Source organism: Trematomus bernacchii, unplaced genomic scaffold, assembly GCF_902827165.1.
Source record: "Trematomus bernacchii unplaced genomic scaffold, fTreBer1.1, whole genome shotgun sequence".
NCBI lineage: Eukaryota > Metazoa > Chordata > Actinopteri > Perciformes > Nototheniidae > Trematomus > Trematomus bernacchii.
The window spans coordinates 4,008,429-4,028,016 of NW_022987524.1; the positions used below are offsets into that span (position 1 = coordinate 4,008,429).

Below are 19,588 nucleotides of genomic sequence, written 5' to 3' on the forward strand. Positions count from 1 at the left end.
GCATTATATTTAAGGAATAAATCCAAGATGTGTTGAATTATTTCAGACTTTAGTAAAACTTCCCAAATGTCTGTTATGTTTACAACATTGTTATCAGCCCAGTGAACCTTACTGTAGCTTATAAATTGAAGTGAAGTTTGGCATGGCACTTTTTGACATTGGCAGAAAGTAACTAAGTACATTACTCAAATACTGTACTCAAGTACACTTTTAATGGACTTGCACTTTACTAGAGTATTTCAATGTTTTGCTACTTTGTACTGTGAAATATAATCAACTCTTAAATAGGGCTGCACGATTTTTGAAAAAAAATCTAATTGCGATTTTTCTGACAAATATTGCGATTGCGATTTCGATTCGCGATATTTGTTTTTAAGCGACCCAACGGAAGTTTATTGTAAAATGCGGCCATATCTCCGGCTGGGGAGGTCGCATCAACGTGCTCCTGTCTCAAGCACCCCCGCAGCCCGAGCTACGAGTGAAAGAACTAAACTTACATGAAACTTCCGTTGGGTTGCTTTTAAAGTCAAGCTTCAGTTTAAGATTCACCCTGTAATAGAAACATGTGATGGAGCATTACTAACCTGACTCAGATGCTTTGTTTCACCAAACCATCTAGGAAATGGAAGCCATTTGGAAAAGTATTTCAAAAATACTTGGCAGGTGATTGGATCAATCTGTCTATCACCTTCTATCATGGGCCACCTCTGATTGGTTAACAATGGCTGGTACATGTGGAGTACAGCACTTCTGATTGGTGTGGATGACTGACACACAAGAAGAAAAAAAAAGTAAAAGAAATCGCAGGCTTTGCGATTTGATAATCGCATCATTTCAAATTGCGATTTCGATTTAAAATCAATTAATCGTTCAGCCCTACTCTTAAATCAGACTTTAGTTACAATTGGAGTAAATTCAACAGCTAACTGTGGAGGAAATTCCACTTAAAAAACAGAAACAACCTGGTTGGCAAGAAATGAACAAATAATAGAAGTTTAAAGCAAAGTTGTTATTTAATAAAGTCAATAAAAGTCAAAAAGCACAGAGTTAATCTATTTCAGCTGAAAGGACAGAGTCTTGCACCAAGAAGTTTGTACAAGATCTGACAACATACAACAGAAAATACAAACATTTGATACACTACAGAAGGAGGGAAGGGGATGGTCCTCAGCAAGCAAATTGACATTACAAGAAGTGTTGACCAGACGGTTGAAACTTACCAGCTATGCAATATACATTACAGGAAAACCTTTGGCCAGACGGTTTAACTTGCATGTTAATTACAAACCAATGGTTGTAGAGACAGACTTTTGTCTGTTCTAAGGAAGTGGAAATTAGAGGCTAGCTGTGAATTCAAACCGTGGGAAATAAACAGATAATTAAGTTACAGTAATACTTAGGGCTGCACGATATTGAAAAAAACGTACATTGCGATATTTTTTTCCCCTGCGATATATATTGCGTTTTTTTTAACTATATTTAACCGGATGAAGGATTTTAGTCACGGACGTCTGGATCTTAACTGGTTGACTCATCATACCTTAAGTCATGATCTAACATGTCATGATAATGCATGTTGCTTACCCTCAAATAAGGGGGTTCATCTGTGAATGAAGAAGAGAAGAACCTTTTTGTATCCAAAATAGTTCCAGATGGCAGATGTTGCTTTTCTTTTTGGAAGTAAATCTTAATTCTCGCACGACCAAAAGCACGACCAATCATCTGAGCCGGCCCGGCTAAAATGACTGGATGGCCTACCTGCCTGTCAGCCTTCCATCTGTGCACAAACTTATCTCATGCCCTCATTGGTCATGTGTGTGTTGGAGGAGGGGCTCTGTAAGGAAGTGGCAGATTTCTTCCGGCTGTGTATTTTCAAATTCTAGTGCACTTGAGCTGGTTTCTCCAAAATGACCTACCCCACCTTTAATTATACATTTCCACAACACTAACCTTCAGCATACAAAGTAATAACCACATTAGTGCTTCAGTAATTATTATCAAAACATTATTCTAAAATGGGCCAATCTACATAATGAGTACTTCTACTTTTCGTACTATATTTTAGGTAGTATATATTGATGTTAATACTTTTGTAGTTTCACTTGTAACCGAGGATTCCTACACTTTGGTATTTCTACTTTTACTTAGGATTTAACGTTACTAAAAACAGCTCAGAGAAAATATGCTGCTCATTCATGTTCAAAACTTGCAGCCTTTCTATGATTTCTAAATATGTGTATATATACTTTTTTTATTATATATGTGTATTTGTATGTCCTGTGGCACATGAATAAACCATTTGCTAGAGAGTTCTGAGGTCTGATATGTATTCCTGTTGATGTCCTCCTCCCCTACAGAACAGCAGTACTTTGACCTTGAGAAGAGACTGGCTGAGAGTCAGGAGCAGATCCTGTCTGCCACCAGAGACCTGCAGACACTCGTGGAGGAAAAAAAAAAACTCAGTGATTAACATACGCTATTAAAACACACGCATTCTTTTCTTACAGTTTTTTGGGCACCCGTGCTTTAAGTTAACGGTTACCACTTTGATCGTCAGTGTTAACTGTGCCTTTTTGTCTTTGTGCAGATGAAGAGCTGAGCACTCTGAAGGGAATTGAGGCAGAGGCCCCTGAAGATAAAACACCACAACAGGTATGCTCCTTATGAATATCCATTCAAGTGTTTATAATGTTCTGATATTGTTTGGTTATGATGGGTAAGTTTACGTTGTTATTTGTCTTCAGTCACTTTTATAAAAATAACAAAACAAGTAGGCCTACAGTTTTTTTCGTTGTTTAAACTTTTTATTTAACGATACATTTGAATAACTGTAATTTTCGTTTTAGAAGGTAAGTGACATAGAAGAAGCTTATATTAAAGTGCACTGAATTTCACAATGTTGTTTTTAGATTTTGTTGAAAGTAAAAAATCCATTTGCATGGTGTTAGTGGCATTGGTTATTTCAATCTTAACTGATATTTCATGTGTTTTTATGTCTTTATTAGTGAACAGCAAAATTGGACTTTGTTTCCCACTAAATCACGTATAAATAGATGTTCACCTCTTAAATGTGTTGAGCAGATCCTCTTAACTTCGACATGTTTCTCAAATATAATGACTGCATGATTGCTATCATTAAAAGCTAATTGAGACTATTGAAAACTCAAACGTATTCAATATATATTATTCCAAATATTTAACATTTTCTAAAAGTATGGGCCGTTTTAAATTCCTGTGTGTGTGTGTGTGTGGGTCTACAGCAAACCAAGGCCAAGTATGAGATTGAGGCGGAGAAGAGAGAGCTGGCGAGGCTGCTGGAGAAGAGAACACAGGAGGTGGAAAACCTCTCTGGTGAGATATCAGCTTTAACAAACTAACCTGGAAGCACTGCTTGTTAATACTGCATTGTCTGTTTTCATAAGAAGATATGCAATCTGAAGCAGAGACTACATCTTTTATACGTAGGCGCTTGATTCAGATGAGTTTTGAGTGTTTCAGCTTCATGTTTTGTGTGTTTGCAGAGGATGTGAAGCGTCTGAATGAGAAGCTGACAGAGACCAGTAAGGTGAAGATGGAGCTGCAGCTAAAACTGGACAATATACAGTCATCTGAAGCTTCTGTACAGGTACACACTACACTTCATTAAAAGAACAACATCTCAATAGAACAACTCATGTCTAAATGCATTAAGCTGCAGTCTTACAAATGACCACTAGAGGCTCGCTTCAAGAAAACTCTTGGTTCTGTAATAAGAACAAGTTCCAAAACACAAATCTTCTAAAATACAAAGTAAGTTGTGTTTCTAACAGAAGTGACATTCTTAATATCTAATGCAGCTTTCTCTAAAGTGTGTATATATTTTGACATGCAAACTGTCTGGCTAATCCTTTGGTGTATTTGTTTGTGTTTCCAATTACTAATGAAAAACAGCATGTTTATGGCTTATCTCCACAAATAAGTTGCCAAAGCAGATACAAAGACTCTGAATCAAACATGTCCCTGTTCGGCTTAATATTAATGTGCGTTTGTTTTGTGATGTGACCACAAGTAGTCCACTTGCAATCAGATGACAAAAGATGCATGTTTATGCAAGGTCTAAAAGAGTAGAACTGATCCATTGATCACTAATCCTCAGTACATAATAGTAGATACAGTGCTAACCACAAAGCTCCGATTGTTCATTTGCTATTTGGGTTTGTATAATTTAGCACCGAGAGACGCGTATGGAGCAGGAGAAAGAGTTGCACGAGAAGAACATCTCGTGGTTAACAGAACAGCTGAAGACCAAAACTGAAGAGCTGCTGAACACCAACAGAGAGAAAGGCAAAGAGATACTGGAACTGCAGGGAGGTCTGAAGAACACCAAGGAGCAGGTAACAGTCGAAACACAAACTCAGCACAGTTTGGGATATATGCAGCTAGTAATACCACTGACTTTGGAATGTAAAACACATGTCAATGTGACAGTGTGTGTGCTGTTCTCCTCTCTGTGAACATAGCCTTCTGGATGGAATATGAGACAGTCAGTTGGCTACTTTATGTTCATTCTTCAGGGCTTTTAAAACGTGTCTTTTGAGCCAGACCAGCTACATTGTACCATGTAGAATCCAAATGATTTATTCTAGTAGGTTTTAACATACATAGAGCTCGCTTTGGTGTATTATTTTATATCAATTAAAAGTCAAAGTATTGCAAAAATCAAGAAGCATAAATATATATATAATATATAAAGTGAATAAAATATAAACAATAATGCCTTAAAAATACTAAAGACATAATGTAGAATTGAATGAAAACACAATACAATTATGAAAGAAAAGTTGTGCAAGTTTGAAAACGTGTGGTGGAGAACTGGGCAACCATTGTCCGAGGAATATGTAAATGTTCACAGAACGAAAGTATACTCCCTAAATCTAAGGGACATAACACAAATCTGATCTTTCTGCCCTCTGATGTCACGTTTCATTGAAATGACTCATTACAAATAAAGACATTGTGAAGCATGGCATCCTATCAGACTTTTGAAATCTGTTTTCTCTTCTGCAGGTGACCAGACTGGAAAGACAGCTGACCTCTCTGAAGCAGACCAGGGAAAGCCAGAGTAAAAGAGCTGACGATCTGAACAACAAACTGAAGCAGGTAATACAAACACACGCTGTGGTCTCAGCGATGAGCTTCATTCAGAGTATGTACAGCAGGAGAGCTGAAGGTCCTCGCACCATTGTTAGGACCCTCAGGTCCTTAAAGCAAGCTCTGAGGCATGTCCAGCTAAAAATACATATTTGAAAGAACCATAACGAGTGCTATAGAGACTTAAATATAACTATTTTCTTTCAGTATTGATTTTTCACTCTTAACTTAAAATGTACAGGAAAAGATTAAATGTTATCATGAGCAAAAAACATAAGTACAAATTAGACTAGTAAGGGCAGCTTAGAAATATGTGCAATATGTAAACATATGTAGTGTTGTTAATTGTTTATGATGTGAATGTCCCTCCAGTCTAAAGACGAGCAGAGTGCCATGGAGCAGAAATACCGCAGTGAACTCAACGCTCACATGAAGCTGTCTTCTCTTTACAAGGTAAGAATCACTTCAGGGCGCTTGACATATATATATATATATATATATATATATATTAGGGCTGTCAAGTTAACGCGTTAATAACGCGTTAACGCAAAAAAAAATTAACGCCACTAATTATTTTAACGCGATTAACGCATGTGTATTTTTTGTCCTCGGCCGCCGTAGTTTCAGAGCGCATCGAGTGTAAAATACCATCTACAAGCTGATGCTGACAGCCTCGCTCCTGCCGCCCGCTTGTGGCAGACCACACTACCACGCTCACCGGCAGGCCCGGACTGGCCATCGGGAGAACCGGGAAGGAGTGTGTATGTGTGGCGCGACTCGCGCGAGCGAGGCACACCTTACGTGTTGTTGTTGTTAGCATCTGGTGCTAGCTAGCTGCGCTGACGGATATAAGGAGCTGTTTCAATGACATTTCGCCGACAACTGCGCCGAGCACTTGACTTTATGCAGGTAGTCAGACAGTGGGACATTGTACGAAAAGTCAGCACACTCAGCACGGATAGTGCGCGCAACATGATTGCAGCGTCCAGGCAGCTCCCATTCGAGCATATATGCCTTGAGCTGCACATAGCTCCATAGATCCATCACAGTGTCTCTACACACACACACACACACACACACACACACACTTAGACACACACACACACACACACACACTCACATTTAGACACACACACACACAGTATTATTGTATGAGAGAGGTTCCAGGTTGAATTGAGGCGAATATTTGTAATGTTCAGAGATATCCCTCTAAGGTACATTTAGAACAGATAAAAAATGTGCGATTAATTTGCGATTAATCGCGATTAACTATGGACAATCATGCGATTAATCGCGATTAAATATTTTAATCGACTGACAGCCCTAATATATATACATATATACAGGGGTGCACATAACTGGTACGCATGCGCGGCAACAATCTGAAATGCGTACCGTCACTTGTGTCACAAAGCGCATTTGCGTACCGACGTAAATGTGAAGCTTTTCCAGAAGGCGGTTAGATCACCGGATCGGTCTCCGTGTGCACAGACAGGGCTGCTGTTAACGTCGGTTTGTACAGCAGCCCTGCACTAAAACAGCTGATCACAACGTTCACACGCTCCGCGGTCACGAAGCTCTGTACTCCACTTCCACCCCCCCCGTTGACAATCGCCAGAAGTTGGAGTACCAAACACTGACTCCAGGTACTCATCTGAGTACCTCACTGAGAAAGTTGTGTGCACCCCTGCAGCTCCAATGATCCATCACAGTGTCTCCACATTCACTCACACACACACACACACACACACACACACACACACACTTTGTATTGTATGAGAGAGGTTCCAGGTTGAATTGAGGCGAATATTTGTAATGTTCAGAGGTTGTTGTGTTTAATATTCATGAGAATATTTGTCATTGTTCAAATGATAATAAACAAACATATAAAGCATATTTGTCCACTCATATGTTGATAAGAGTATTAAAAACTTGAAAAATATCCCTCTAAGGTACATTTAGAACAGATACAAAATGTGCGATTAATCGCTATTAACTATGGACAATCATGCGATTAATCGCGATTAAATATTTTTAATCGACTGACAGCCCTAATATATATATATATATATATATATACATACTATTCTAAATATATTCTATTCTTTCAGTTTTGTACCGTCATGTTTTTCCACGTGTGTATTAAAGCGATGTGTGTGTGTGTGTGTTCTCCCTGTAGGGGTCAGCGGCAGACACGGAGGCAAAGAATCAGGAACTGAGCAGAGCTGTGGAGGAGCTCAGCAAGCTGGTCAAAGACAGCGGGGAAGGTAGACAAGTTTAGAAAAAGTCTTTTACACCTGCACATGTCTGCTACACTTAATCCATCTTATTCATTTCTGAATAGCTTCTCTTTTGTGAAACTATTTACCATCATGACAATTCTCAGCCTTACAGGCAAGAAGCAATTTCAGGCTTCTAACCAAAAACTTAAAAAAAAATCTTGTTTCTGAGACGAGGGAACCTGATCCACTCACTTACACTCATGTCTCACTGATAATTATTTATTATGAACTAAAGAGTGTGTCAAGCATAGAAGTATTCATATGTGATTGATCTCACTGTCTCTCTCTGCAGCCAATAAGGCTCTAGAGAAGAAGGTGTCTGAGGGAGAAGAAGTGAAGACGCGGCTTGAGGCAGAGCTCAGTGAGAAGCTCAAGAAAATGGAGAAAGAGCTGGAAAACGCCACGATGAAGGCCGCTGGCAAACACTGCTGTAAGAACACACGCATTTCTATCAAACTTTCATACCTTCATGAGCAGTATGTGCATTAGGTGTTGGTACAAGTGTATGAACTGTGTTGTTGTCCAGGTGTGCCCTCTCTGACTGACGAGCAGCTGGAAGCCATGTGTCCGTCAGCTGCCAACATCGCTGCCATCGTCAAGCCCGGCATGAAGTTCTTTGATGTGAGTTAATGAGACATATAGGGGCTGGATGATATATTTTTAACTGCTATCAGTAGCGAATGTATGCATAACCTATTCCTACCATACATGTTCATCATCAGTTCAGCTCTATGCTACTACAGTTGTATAAGCTGGTGGTTATCTAAATCTAACCAATAGAATACGGGTTGTGTATTGGCTCGTGTAACACTGCTTCACACCCAAAATGAAACCGAAATTAAAATATGACTTCACCCACAAAATGATACTCGCCCTGTGTTACCTATCACTATTAGGAACACTTTTATTTTGCATGCCACAGTAAACCAAGAATCCAAAAACTGAGAGAAGTATTGATTCATGGAAATAAATGGGGTCACTTTTGGCAGAACTGCCACCAAGAGTAACTTTATATACAAAAAGTGATTTTGTGTTTCAACTCTTCCTTTTATGCTACAAAGCTTAATTTAAATTCCACAGAGAAAGAGAGAATGGCAGATGCAGCAAAGACAATTGGATACCTTTTCCAATTACATGAAGGCACCATTGATTGTGATTTATTTATTGCGTGTTTTTAAATAAATTCAAGGGATCTACGCGTTTTTCACAAGAACTGGCCGTGTATTTAAGGTTGATTGGTCAAAGACTGAACAGTTAATTGAGATAGTCAGCATTACTGTGACACTATGTGTTTGTAATGAGAAACATCCGTCATTCATTGTTCTCTGTGCTGTGTGTAGCTGTATAATGCGTATGCAGAGTGTCAGACACACCTCCAGCTGGAGAAGCAGGAGACCTGCAGAGTGAACAGAGTTCTGGACGAGATCATCATGGAGGTGGAGTCCAAGGCTCCAGTCCTGAAGCGTCAGAGGGAGGAGTACGAGAGCATGCAGAGGTCCATGGCTTCACTGTGCTACAAGCTGGAGCAGGCCCGGAAGGTTAGCAAGGATTCACATTCATTCTGTTTGTCGCATGTTATGCATGTATTCTATCTACATGTATTATCAAGAAGTAACTATTCCCCTTTTCTCATCTAGAAAACGACATATTAAGTTTAACATGACGTGCTTTGTCTTTGTCATCAGGAGATCTACAGTTTGCAGAAAGAGAAAGAGGAGGCCAAGCAGCGCTGTGATTCCATAGAGAGAGAGAAACAGAGGATAGATAGGCAGCTTGAGGATACATCTACACAGGTACACACTTCAAAGAAATCCAGTTGAATTCATCTGATAAGATCCACATTACTATTCTGCCAATATGGTCATTCAGTATAGGCTGTCCAAAGAGCCAACACTAAACACAGGAGAAACACTGACATACAAATTGTGGGTTCCACTACTTGTGCGTGCGTTTGAACATTTACTCCTCCTTAAAACACACAATCTGAACCACTTCCCTTATTATAAAGTTGTGTATGTGCAGGCTCCCACCTCTGTCAGTGCCAAAACGTGTGCCTAGGTCAAAGCAATAAGGTGTTTTAATGACTTACTAATCATGTAAATAGGGAATTAAATAATATATTTTCTTAAAGTAATCATGATTAAAATGCTAAATCAGAAGGATGAGCGCCACCCCCTCAATCGAAACCATCCTCCATGTTTCTGTCCCCGCCACTTTCTGTTTGCAACGGACTTTCAAAATAATATTAATAATAAACTGTTAATGCGAGATCAAATAATTGTCGGCCTTAATTAATTAATGCGTTATTATCGCGCTAACTTGCCCAGCCCTAGTTTTAATATATATATTCATAGATAGAAATTAGCTTAAAAGGACTTCTCACAAACAGATGAAGAGACTTTATTCATCCCGAAGGAAATTCTTGTGCGGGAATTACAAAAGATACAATAAACATAATAATAGTAACAATAATATGAATAATAACAATGAACACTAACAATGCAGTAAAAAGAACAAAGACAAACGGTACACTGAGGAGCAGTACTGTAACGGTACAAAAGAAAAGCTGGCAGATATGATGTGGCACATGTTATCATTGCTCATGATATAAAGCAGAGAGTGTTACCCCTACTTATCGTCGGTAACGAAAGGAGATCTCTGCTGATTGGTGCAGAGGAGTTCATTCAGAACTGTGTCTCTCTTCCAGGTGTGTACTCTTCTGGTGCAGCTGGAGGAAGCTAGGGGTAACGAGGTGACCAAGGACGACGGCAGCTCCTCTAACTTCTCCAGCCCCTCGGAGGTCACCAGTCCGCTGTCCTTCCGCAGCGTGGAGGAGCTGCAGAAGCAGAACCAAAGCCTGCTGGGAAGGCTGAGGGAGCTGGAGGAGGAGAAGGACCTCCAGAAGAGCCAAGCCACATCAGCGCGGTAAGAAGTGCTGTTATGCAACAACAACTGACCTACTAGTGGCAAAGTGTTTGTCTAAGGTGACTTGCAGGTAACATAAAGTAAGATGCGTGATTTGGATTACAAATGCACATTTAAGTATTTTATGTTTTTATCGGGATAGTGCGTAAGAAAAGAGTGGCTGAGTTGATGCTCTATGAGGAGGAAGCTCTTTATTTTAGGAATTAAACAACATAAAGTAGTAATAAAATCATAGATATTATCTGTATAATCTCTTGATGAACTTCATTTGCTAATACAAGAGTTTAAAAAAAAAAAAAGAGCCAAAGAACGGACATTACCTACAATAACCAGCGACAAATCAGCAGAATAAAATAAATGAGAAGTGAGCAAACTTCATAAAGGAAGACATGCACTGATATACAGAAACTAAATATTCTATTTGATTATAGAGCAAATTCTTATATTTTTCAATATAGCTAAATTTTGTGTGATTTTGTATTCTTCTGTACAAATGCATTCAAATGCTGTCATCGTTTACACATGAATGAAAGCCGCACATGTGTTCATGTTGAGCAGTGTATTCCTGCCATACAGTAGATCAGGTGAAATGCAGCATTGGTGAGCAGTAAAGCTATTTCCTTTTTAAACTGAGCTCTGTCTCTGTGGCTCCCTCTAGTGTGTCCGAGTTGGAGGCGAGTGTGGATAAGCTTCTGAAGGAGGTGGAGCAGCTAAGGGAGCAGAGGAACCAGCAGAAACAGCTGGCTGACTCCAACGCCCGGCAGAGGGACATGTACAAGGCCCTGCTGACTCAGAGCACCGGCTTCAGCCTGCCCCCCCAAGGTCACAGGGAGATGCTAACACTTCTTGTCTCTTTCTCAACGCGTCACTGTGTTTTTACAATGAGATCATGTGTGTCTGCAGGTCTGGATTCTCCTTCTCAACCTGCACCTGTTAGGCCGTCAGTTCCTGCTACTCGCTCTACTCCTCAGAGAGTTGCTGCTGCTGAGTCAGCACAGACTGCTCAGACTAAAGCTGCCTTAAAACAGGTATACACACACCTACACACACACCTGCACACATACCTACACACACACCTGCACACACACACAGCAACATTTCACATTACTTGTGGATTTGACCTCTGCATTATTTGTGATTACTTGCGTCAATCAAACTAGATAAAGATAATGAGATAACATTTTCTTTATTGATCCCAATTAAAAATAATAAATAATGTGACATTTTAAGAGTAGAAAATAAACACAAACGGTACTAAAGAATAAAATATATACATGTAGACAGTGAAAGATAAGAATCTGAAGAATAGCGCAATAATAAATGAAGGGCCAAATGACCAAACAAAATGTAAAAGTAGTGTGCAAGGAATATCATATTTAATGAAATATAAATGTAAAATGTACAGTGTGAAGAAAAGTCTGGTTATCCAAAGAAAAAGGATGGAGCTGTGAGTTCTCTGCTAGCCAGAGGCGAGTTGTTAGACGGTGTAATCTGTCCTTGTGACAGATGCACAGAGGAGGTGGGGCCTATCTCCATGTACATACTTAGTTACCAAAAACAAACTCTCTTCTCGTTAGAACATCATCTGGAGGAACAAACTGCTCAAAAGAACTGTCCTAACTGTCTCTAACACATCACAACTTGGCGCATACATCTTGTTTGCTAAAGTGATATGAAGCCAAAATGAACATATTTTGCTAAGATTGTTTTGCATTAAATGTATGAAAAGACTGTGTGAAAAAACCACATAGTGAAAAGCGATTTTGCGTCTATCCATGTCTTTGCATTGACTGCATTTGTAATCGGGCCGCACCAAGAAAGTTGGTTTGCATCTGATGGGAATACCTGAAAAGTGTTCTGACTGGATGTGTTTGCTTCTCCAGCTGAATGACGCCTTCACTCTGTATAAGAAGGAGAAGGCAGAGAACGACAGGTTGCTGAATGAAACCAACGACCGGCTGCAGAAGCAGCTCACTGATCTCCGCTCCAGCCACGCCAAACTCACCTCTCAAATTGAGTTCAGCAGCAAGAGGTTTGCCAAGTCCATGCTACTGCGGCCCCTGCCTCATATTTTAGCCCTTGCAGGTGTTTTTGATGCACTATGTGTTTGTTCTGTTTGTCTCTTTGTATGTCAGGTACGAGATGCTCCAGGACACCGTGTCAGCCCAACGCAGAGAGATCTCCGCTCTACAGGACAGGAACCAAAAGATGGCTGCCACTGCCCAACGGCACGAGCAAATCATCCACACCATGAGCCAGGACCTGCGGCAGGCTAACGAGAAACTGGCGCTGGAAGAGGTGAGCAAGAGGAGAAGCTTAATTATCTTAAAGATAATTAGAACATCTGGCTTTTTTTCTTCAACTGGAAAATACACGATTAGAATTTACTCTCCCCAAAACACATTTAGCATTTGTCACTTTATTTATCAGATCCAGCTGCAATGGAAGTGATAGAAACATGACACGCTCATTTTGGACACTTTATGTCACACGCTTAATCAAAGTGACTATACAATAGATCACATGTAGCAGGGATTTGGACCATTTTAACAATTTATTGATGAGCCAAACATAAATAGTTTACATGAATACGCACTGATCTAAGACAAATAAAATGTAATTTTACTTTGCTGATTATCATAAAGTAAACAAAATCAAACCCATCTAAAAGGTTATTTAGTATTATTTCCACTGTTCCAACTATCACCATTTGAAAGTAACATCATCAGCACAGCCCTGGCGTTAAACGTGACTCACCAGGAAAACATGCTTTTCAAGTTTCTACATTTATATGGAAATAATGGATCCTTTGCCATTATTGTGAAGTTTGAATAAAAAGTTTGGACTGCTAAATAAATCAGTTTGGCATGTACATACCCCTTTTAGTGAGAACCCCCCGCCCAAACTGATTATATTTCCCCACCTAATGAACAACCAGCGTGCAAAATCTAGTTCAGATTCAATCATTACCATGAGTTCCCTGAATTGAGTGACTACCAAAAAACTCAAGTGTTACTATCTTAAACATTGTGCCCCTGCCACCTTTCTGTCTCCCAGTAATAACCGGATGACTTTATTCCCCTCTGTGTCTGCAGGTGCGTGTCGAGAACTTGACGAAAGAGAAAGACATGTTGAGACAAGCAGAGAGTCGACTCAATAGAGAGAAGGAATCTATTCTGGTGGAGCAACGCAACCAGAACCTGCTGCTGACCAACCTGAAGACCATACAGGTACCAGAACAGGGGACGCTTGGTATTCTCAGAGGACCCTTCAGACCTTTCACCTCTCTTCTTATTTCTTTATCGCAATAAGCCTTCATTTATGATGTAAAGCAATGACTTAGTAGTGGTATAATGAAATGTTACTGTTTCATGGCAGACGGTCATGAAGTTGCTTTGACACTATAAAACAATCATTTGTTACGCCTCCATGGTGCAAACATTCATGTTATACTAACAATTTCTCCTTTTCCCCTCCTCCTCTCTCAAACGGTTGTAGTTGACGATGGAGCGTACAGAGACAGAGACTCGCCAGAGACTGAACAACAAGGTGGAGCATTTGGAGGCAGAACTGGCTGCAATGAAGACCAAGCAGGACCAGGAAGTAGCACAGAGACACGCCCTGGGGCGCACCATGGACGTATGTAGAACATGAACATTTAGTGTGTTTGTTTGTATACATAACTGTTTAAAAATTGGGAATCTGCTGCCACCAAGCTATATAAGGTCCAGTCAGATGTCTAAGAGGACAATTCTTTCTTTTTTTTTAGTGGTCGTTCACGCTTTTAGGTTGTGGAACAAGCTACTTTAAAACACTGTGCAATAGTTCAACCAGACTGATGCTGTAAAGGGCAGCAAGAGAAGGACCCTCTGACCACTGTTAAATAATAATAGAAACAAAACAGCAGTCATTGATTAAAGAAGCTTAGCATCATAGATACGCATATTAACAGAGGTATTTTAGAAGTGAGGTTGTATAAGGTACTATGATCAGTGTGAAGCAGCAGTCAGGAACAAAGCTTATATACATCTGTGCTCTTTTTAAAGCCACCAAACTCTATTGAGAAAAACTGTTATTTTAAACATGGAGGTTGCTGGTTTATTGATACCTCAATGTCTTCATTTGTTATTTGTTGATGTGCAGCTTCAGTGTTTTTAAAGTCACACAACTAACCTATCGAGGCAGCGGTAGACCAGAAAGGATTGTGTTATGGGAAGTGAAATGATGTTTATATTCGGAACAGGAAAAGCTTTTTGCTTCAGTGACGGGTGCACAATAATCCCTAAAACATCTGGAATGAAGGTAATTGGTTGCTTTAGCAAAGCACTTCTTCAAACTTCAAAATAGAAATAGATTTAGTCTAGGGTTAGCATCATTAGATTTTGATCGTCTGGAAAATCACAGTTTAATCCTCTTCAACCTCAACAGTGAATACGCTGCTTGGGGCCCACAGGAAAAAAAGGCTTCCCTTAATATTCATAGCATAATTGTACCTTTGTGCTTTAATAATGGTTGAAGTTTACTCTCCTGCAAAACTGTGGGGAACTCGACATTGGACGGAACATTTAATCATTGGGTTCCCTCTTTTTGCTGCCAACAGAAAGATCAATGTAACGGCTGATTCTGAACTTTTGAACAGTACTGTTTTACTTCTTCTTCTTTTTTAAGTTGTTGGACACGGCAAGTAACCCTGTCCTGTTTCTCCTCTCTAACCCCCCCCCCTCCTCCACAGGCTCAGTTATTAGAGGCTAAAAAGCAGCTGGAGACCCAGAACACCTTGCAGCAGAAGACCAGGGAGTTGTTGCGCAGCTCTGAGCAGCAGGTGGCAGCACTGAGAGCTCAGCTGGCTGCTGCTGCTGCTGCTGCTGCTCCATCCTCTGAGGCTGCCCCCCCCTCCAGCAGCACCCCCACCACCCCAGCTACCAGAGCTGCAGGCCTCAGAGCTCCACTCAGAGGTAAACAGCATCCCTCGTGATGAAGGGCCATCTTTGTAGTATGTGGAAAGACTTTTGAAAAATTAGGTTTTCAGTTTAGTGATGATTGTGTTATTACTGTGACAGTGTATTAAAGCCAGGCACGGCATGAAAAAGCACTTTGGGCGATTATTCTAGAACATGTCTTATTCCAAACAAGTGAGACAACTGTTGACAGTATTTTCTAATTTATGAAGTGATAGAAAGAGATACCTGAAATGTTCTCAGTAAAAACCTTATTTCTAGTATGTCAACAAAATGAAAATAAATATTTTGAACCCGGGTTTATTCATATCTCTGTACCAAACACGTGTGCAAATTCATACATTCAATAAACGATGCCTAATTTTCACATTTTAACAAGCAATCATAAATCCAGAAATTCAAAAAGTAATTGTCTAAATGTAAGTAATCAAGTTGTTGATATCCATTAGTCCCACCTGAAGTGTATCCCCTTCACAGCTTAGTTTTTGTCTCTGTGTTCCCTCAGTGCGCTCTCCAGTGCCAGCAGCCTCGCAGCAGCTCAGCCAATCAGAGCAGGAGCTTGCAGAGGCGATGGGTCTCCTGCGTACTGCAGAGGAACGGAACAGAGAACTAACAGAGCAGCTGGAGAATGCAAATGCTAGGGTTGAGCAGTACAGGGCCGTGGTGCTGACTCTGGAGGACAGTCTGAAGAAAGAAAAGGAGGTACAGCTGATGTGTCATTTATCTTCACACACTATTCTTATTCATTATGTTTGTTGTCTATTCATACACTCCGATCCAATTGTTATCTGACTTTTCTCCATTCTGTAGTCTCGCTCCCCTCTGGAGCTCCGGCTGAAGGAGTCTGACGAGGTTCAGAAGCAGCTGGAGAAAACCATCTTGGAGGCTGAGAAGATGAAGCAGCAGGAGAGAGAAGAGAGGAGAAAGGCTGTGGATGCTGTGGAGAAACAAGTAAAGCCCGCTGCACGCCGTAATACAGGATCTGCTCATTTGATATTATAGTACATTTGATATTGTTGGGTTTTGGATTGTTGGTTTAACGTTTTTGATCAAATGCACAATAGTTACAGCGTAGTTGTTTGCAATGAACATCTTAAATCCTTCAACAGTGCAACATAAAACATTGTTGAGATCTATTAAAAAAACAGAAATAGAATATGGAACATATTGCAAGTGGAGTTTATCGATAGTGATAAAAACACTCCCGATGAGTCGATTGTGGTCCATCTCTGTTATCTTGAATGATGAATATCCTCTTATGAGTGATTTTCTTTTAAGTTAAGTTGGCTCAGCCCGCACAGTGTTGAGCTCCAGGTGATGATGCTTGTTTCCCTGCTGTGTTCCAGCTGTGTGAGGTGCAGCGCTGCCTGAAGTCCAGCCAGACGGAGCAGCAGGAGGCGCTGGAGAGAGCTGCTGCTGCTGTCACTAAGGAGCAGAGAGCCATACAGGAGAGCCTGCTGCAGGTACACACACACACACAGGCTGGGTGTTTCTCAATGTCGAGTATGCTTGCTTGGTAGCACATGTCTTCCGAGTCACTTCTTCAGAAGAGGCAAGAATCCTTCCTAGCCTCGGAAAACGAAGAATTGTAGAACAGGCTAACAGGTGTGCAGGTGTGCGTCATATGCGAGGCCCCGCCTTAAATGGCGTGCGATTTCTGCCAAAGATTTGGAAATTGGTCCGTGCGCAAAGCATTGTGGGGATTTTAAGACCGGAGTCCACACATGTGCAGCCTCGAAATTTCTCGCTACGAAGTACGCCGGCCTCGGTAGAATTCCACATATGCTGTACATTGGAACAGTCCTTCGGCGGTACTCGATGACGTAGTGTGCTTGAAATAGTGGCTCTGGAGCAGCTTTCCTCGACATTGAGAAACACATAAATACACATACACATTAGGGATGTGCATCTCCATCACTGAGGCCGATGCGATGCGCATCTCGATACGTTGCCAACGATACATTTGAAGCACCAGGCGATACGATTCACCCCTGTTGCGATACAGTTCGATACGATTTGATTCAACATTATGCGATTCGGGGCGATACGATGTGATTCAACACGATGCAAAATAATGATACAATTCAATATGGTACGACAGAGGAATTTGTTTTATTCCTTAGCAAATCATAAATCAACAAAAAAGTGCTTTACATATTTGCTTCTCTCTACTAGTACTGCACATTATGCTGTTTCTTTTTTACCTTAAAGAAACCAAACACTTGGACCTTTCACAAACTGGCCTTTTCATAAGTGTAGTAGTGTTCTCTGTCTCCAGAGTACAGTTCAATGTTATAACACCTCACAGTTAAACAGTTTAAGGATGCATTGCCCAGGATTAACAATGTACAAATAACAACTACCATAGTGCAATGCCCATACAGCTGCTGACTGATGTGCTTAACACTCATTCATAGGCTAACTCACCAGTGAGCAGAAAGCAGTGGTTTCTATAGGAGCAATAAAGAATACAAATAACCTTTCACAAACAGGTATTTCATAACTGCTTACAATTGTAAGGAAGACATTTAAACTATTATTGGCAGTCACAGTCTGCTGTAAACTAAACACCACTCTCACTGACAGAACACCTCACTGAGTGATTTAACTCATATGTCTTCATATGTTTCTTTTCAGACGCAGACCCCACGTCATACTAGCCTACTTGTGTACTTTAAAGCGGCACGGCATCGTTTATAATTTGCGAGCGATTTTTCAAGTTGTCGTCTTTCTTGTAAAATCCGAAGTGTTGCCAAACGTTTGATTTGTAGGTATTTTTCGGTGCGCTGTGTTTCTCTTTCTCCTCGACTTCCATGTTTGTTGATAACTGAGACTCTCGGCCTCCGTAGTGGCGAAGCAAAGATCAAAGATCGTCTCTGCTGAGTGCTGACAGGATGAGAGGATATTATATGAATGAATCGTTTTGTTACCGATGCATCGCGAGTTCAACCAAACTGTAGCCGATGTGCACTCTTTCAACCGGTGCACTCGCATTTTGAACGTTTATGCCGGTGCACCGATGCAAATCGGTGAATCTTAACATCCCTAATACACACACACACACACACACATATAGTATATATATTTTATATATATACTATATATATATATATATATATATATATATATATATATTTTTTTTATATATATATATATATATATATATACTATATATATTTTTTTTTTTATATATTATATATATATATATGATTTTACATCAGAAAGTTATAGTATTCATATAAATGGGTTTGGTCAAAGAAATTTCTATCATTACCGTTGATACCGTTGCGCTATTTATAAAAAATAAAGAAAAAGGCTTGTATTTGTACACACGCATACACTGATGCTGGTTCAATAACCCTGTCCTTAACAGTTCTGTTATCCAGCATTGGCTCACCTGTTTCCTGTCCGTCCTCCTCTCAGACTAAGCTAGCTGGAGAGGCGCAGGCTAAGTATGAGAGGGAGCTCATGCTTCATGCTGCGGACGTGGAGGCCCTGCAGGAGCTGAAGAAAAGATCCCAGCAGGATGGAGCACGGAAGAGAGAGCTGGAGGAGCAGCTGAACAAGACCTCGTCCCTCCTGCAGCAGAAAACTGCAGCTCTGAACTCAGTGGAGAGGCAGCTCAAGGTAGGAGGCCTTTTATATTGGTGTTCGTCAAGCATAGACAAAAATATATAATTAATAAAAAGTGTAGCAAAGATTTGTCATAAAACCAAACTCCAAATCCAACTCCCGCTGAGGCACCAGGAAGCAATTTTGATGCAGGAATAAATCAAATGACAAATATAGTTTGTGCCGTTAATCCTCTTATCATTATCAAACAATGCAAATAGAAACGGGTTTTACGTCCTCAATTTCCCTTTCGCTCACCCTGACAAAAAAACATACGTTATAGGTGCCCAATCAAACCTCCACCTGTCTGCCATTTAAAGAAAACAACCCATTCAGCCCTAAGCTGCCTTCATAATAAAAGCATAAACAACTACTCAAATTGATTGAAATAATAACACTAAATAATGATCAATTTACTATATACAAAAACAGAAAGAAACCTAATATTTAGGCTGTGGGCTGGTGTCTCCCTGTCTGTCGGCTAAACTCTGCTGCTAAGGGATGGCGGACTGGACCGTTGGTGAACTCCAGCTCTGTTTGATTGGGCCGGTCGGAGCAGCAGAGTGTGATGTGCAGTGAATGTGTCAATACATCGTTTAACTTGCTAACTACCATACATTGTCACTAGCTCCTAACATTAGCTTTAGCCTGCGTTTTCTAATATATTTTTTCATGGGCATA

General features: G+C 40.4%; 1 protein-coding gene across 1 annotated transcript in view; it reads left to right on the forward strand.

Annotated features, from left to right (window-relative positions):
- The window catches only part of tpra (translocated promoter region a, nuclear basket protein), a 52,842-nt gene that overhangs the window by 2,070 nt on the left and 31,184 nt on the right, over positions 1-19,588 (forward strand). Inside the window, 24 exon segments of the mRNA XM_034119098.1 lie at positions 2,358-2,462; positions 2,588-2,652; positions 3,261-3,351; positions 3,522-3,625; positions 4,209-4,373; positions 5,047-5,139; positions 5,503-5,583; positions 7,310-7,397; positions 7,705-7,842; positions 7,939-8,033; positions 8,753-8,950; positions 9,098-9,205; positions 10,120-10,337; positions 10,996-11,159; positions 11,241-11,365; positions 12,221-12,369; positions 12,473-12,635; positions 13,433-13,567; positions 13,836-13,976; positions 15,070-15,292; positions 15,801-15,997; positions 16,106-16,246; positions 16,642-16,758; positions 18,719-18,922. Coding sequence (XP_033974989.1) covers positions 2,358-2,462; positions 2,588-2,652; positions 3,261-3,351; positions 3,522-3,625; positions 4,209-4,373; positions 5,047-5,139; positions 5,503-5,583; positions 7,310-7,397; positions 7,705-7,842; positions 7,939-8,033; positions 8,753-8,950; positions 9,098-9,205; positions 10,120-10,337; positions 10,996-11,159; positions 11,241-11,365; positions 12,221-12,369; positions 12,473-12,635; positions 13,433-13,567; positions 13,836-13,976; positions 15,070-15,292; positions 15,801-15,997; positions 16,106-16,246; positions 16,642-16,758; positions 18,719-18,922 — 3,308 coding nt within the window.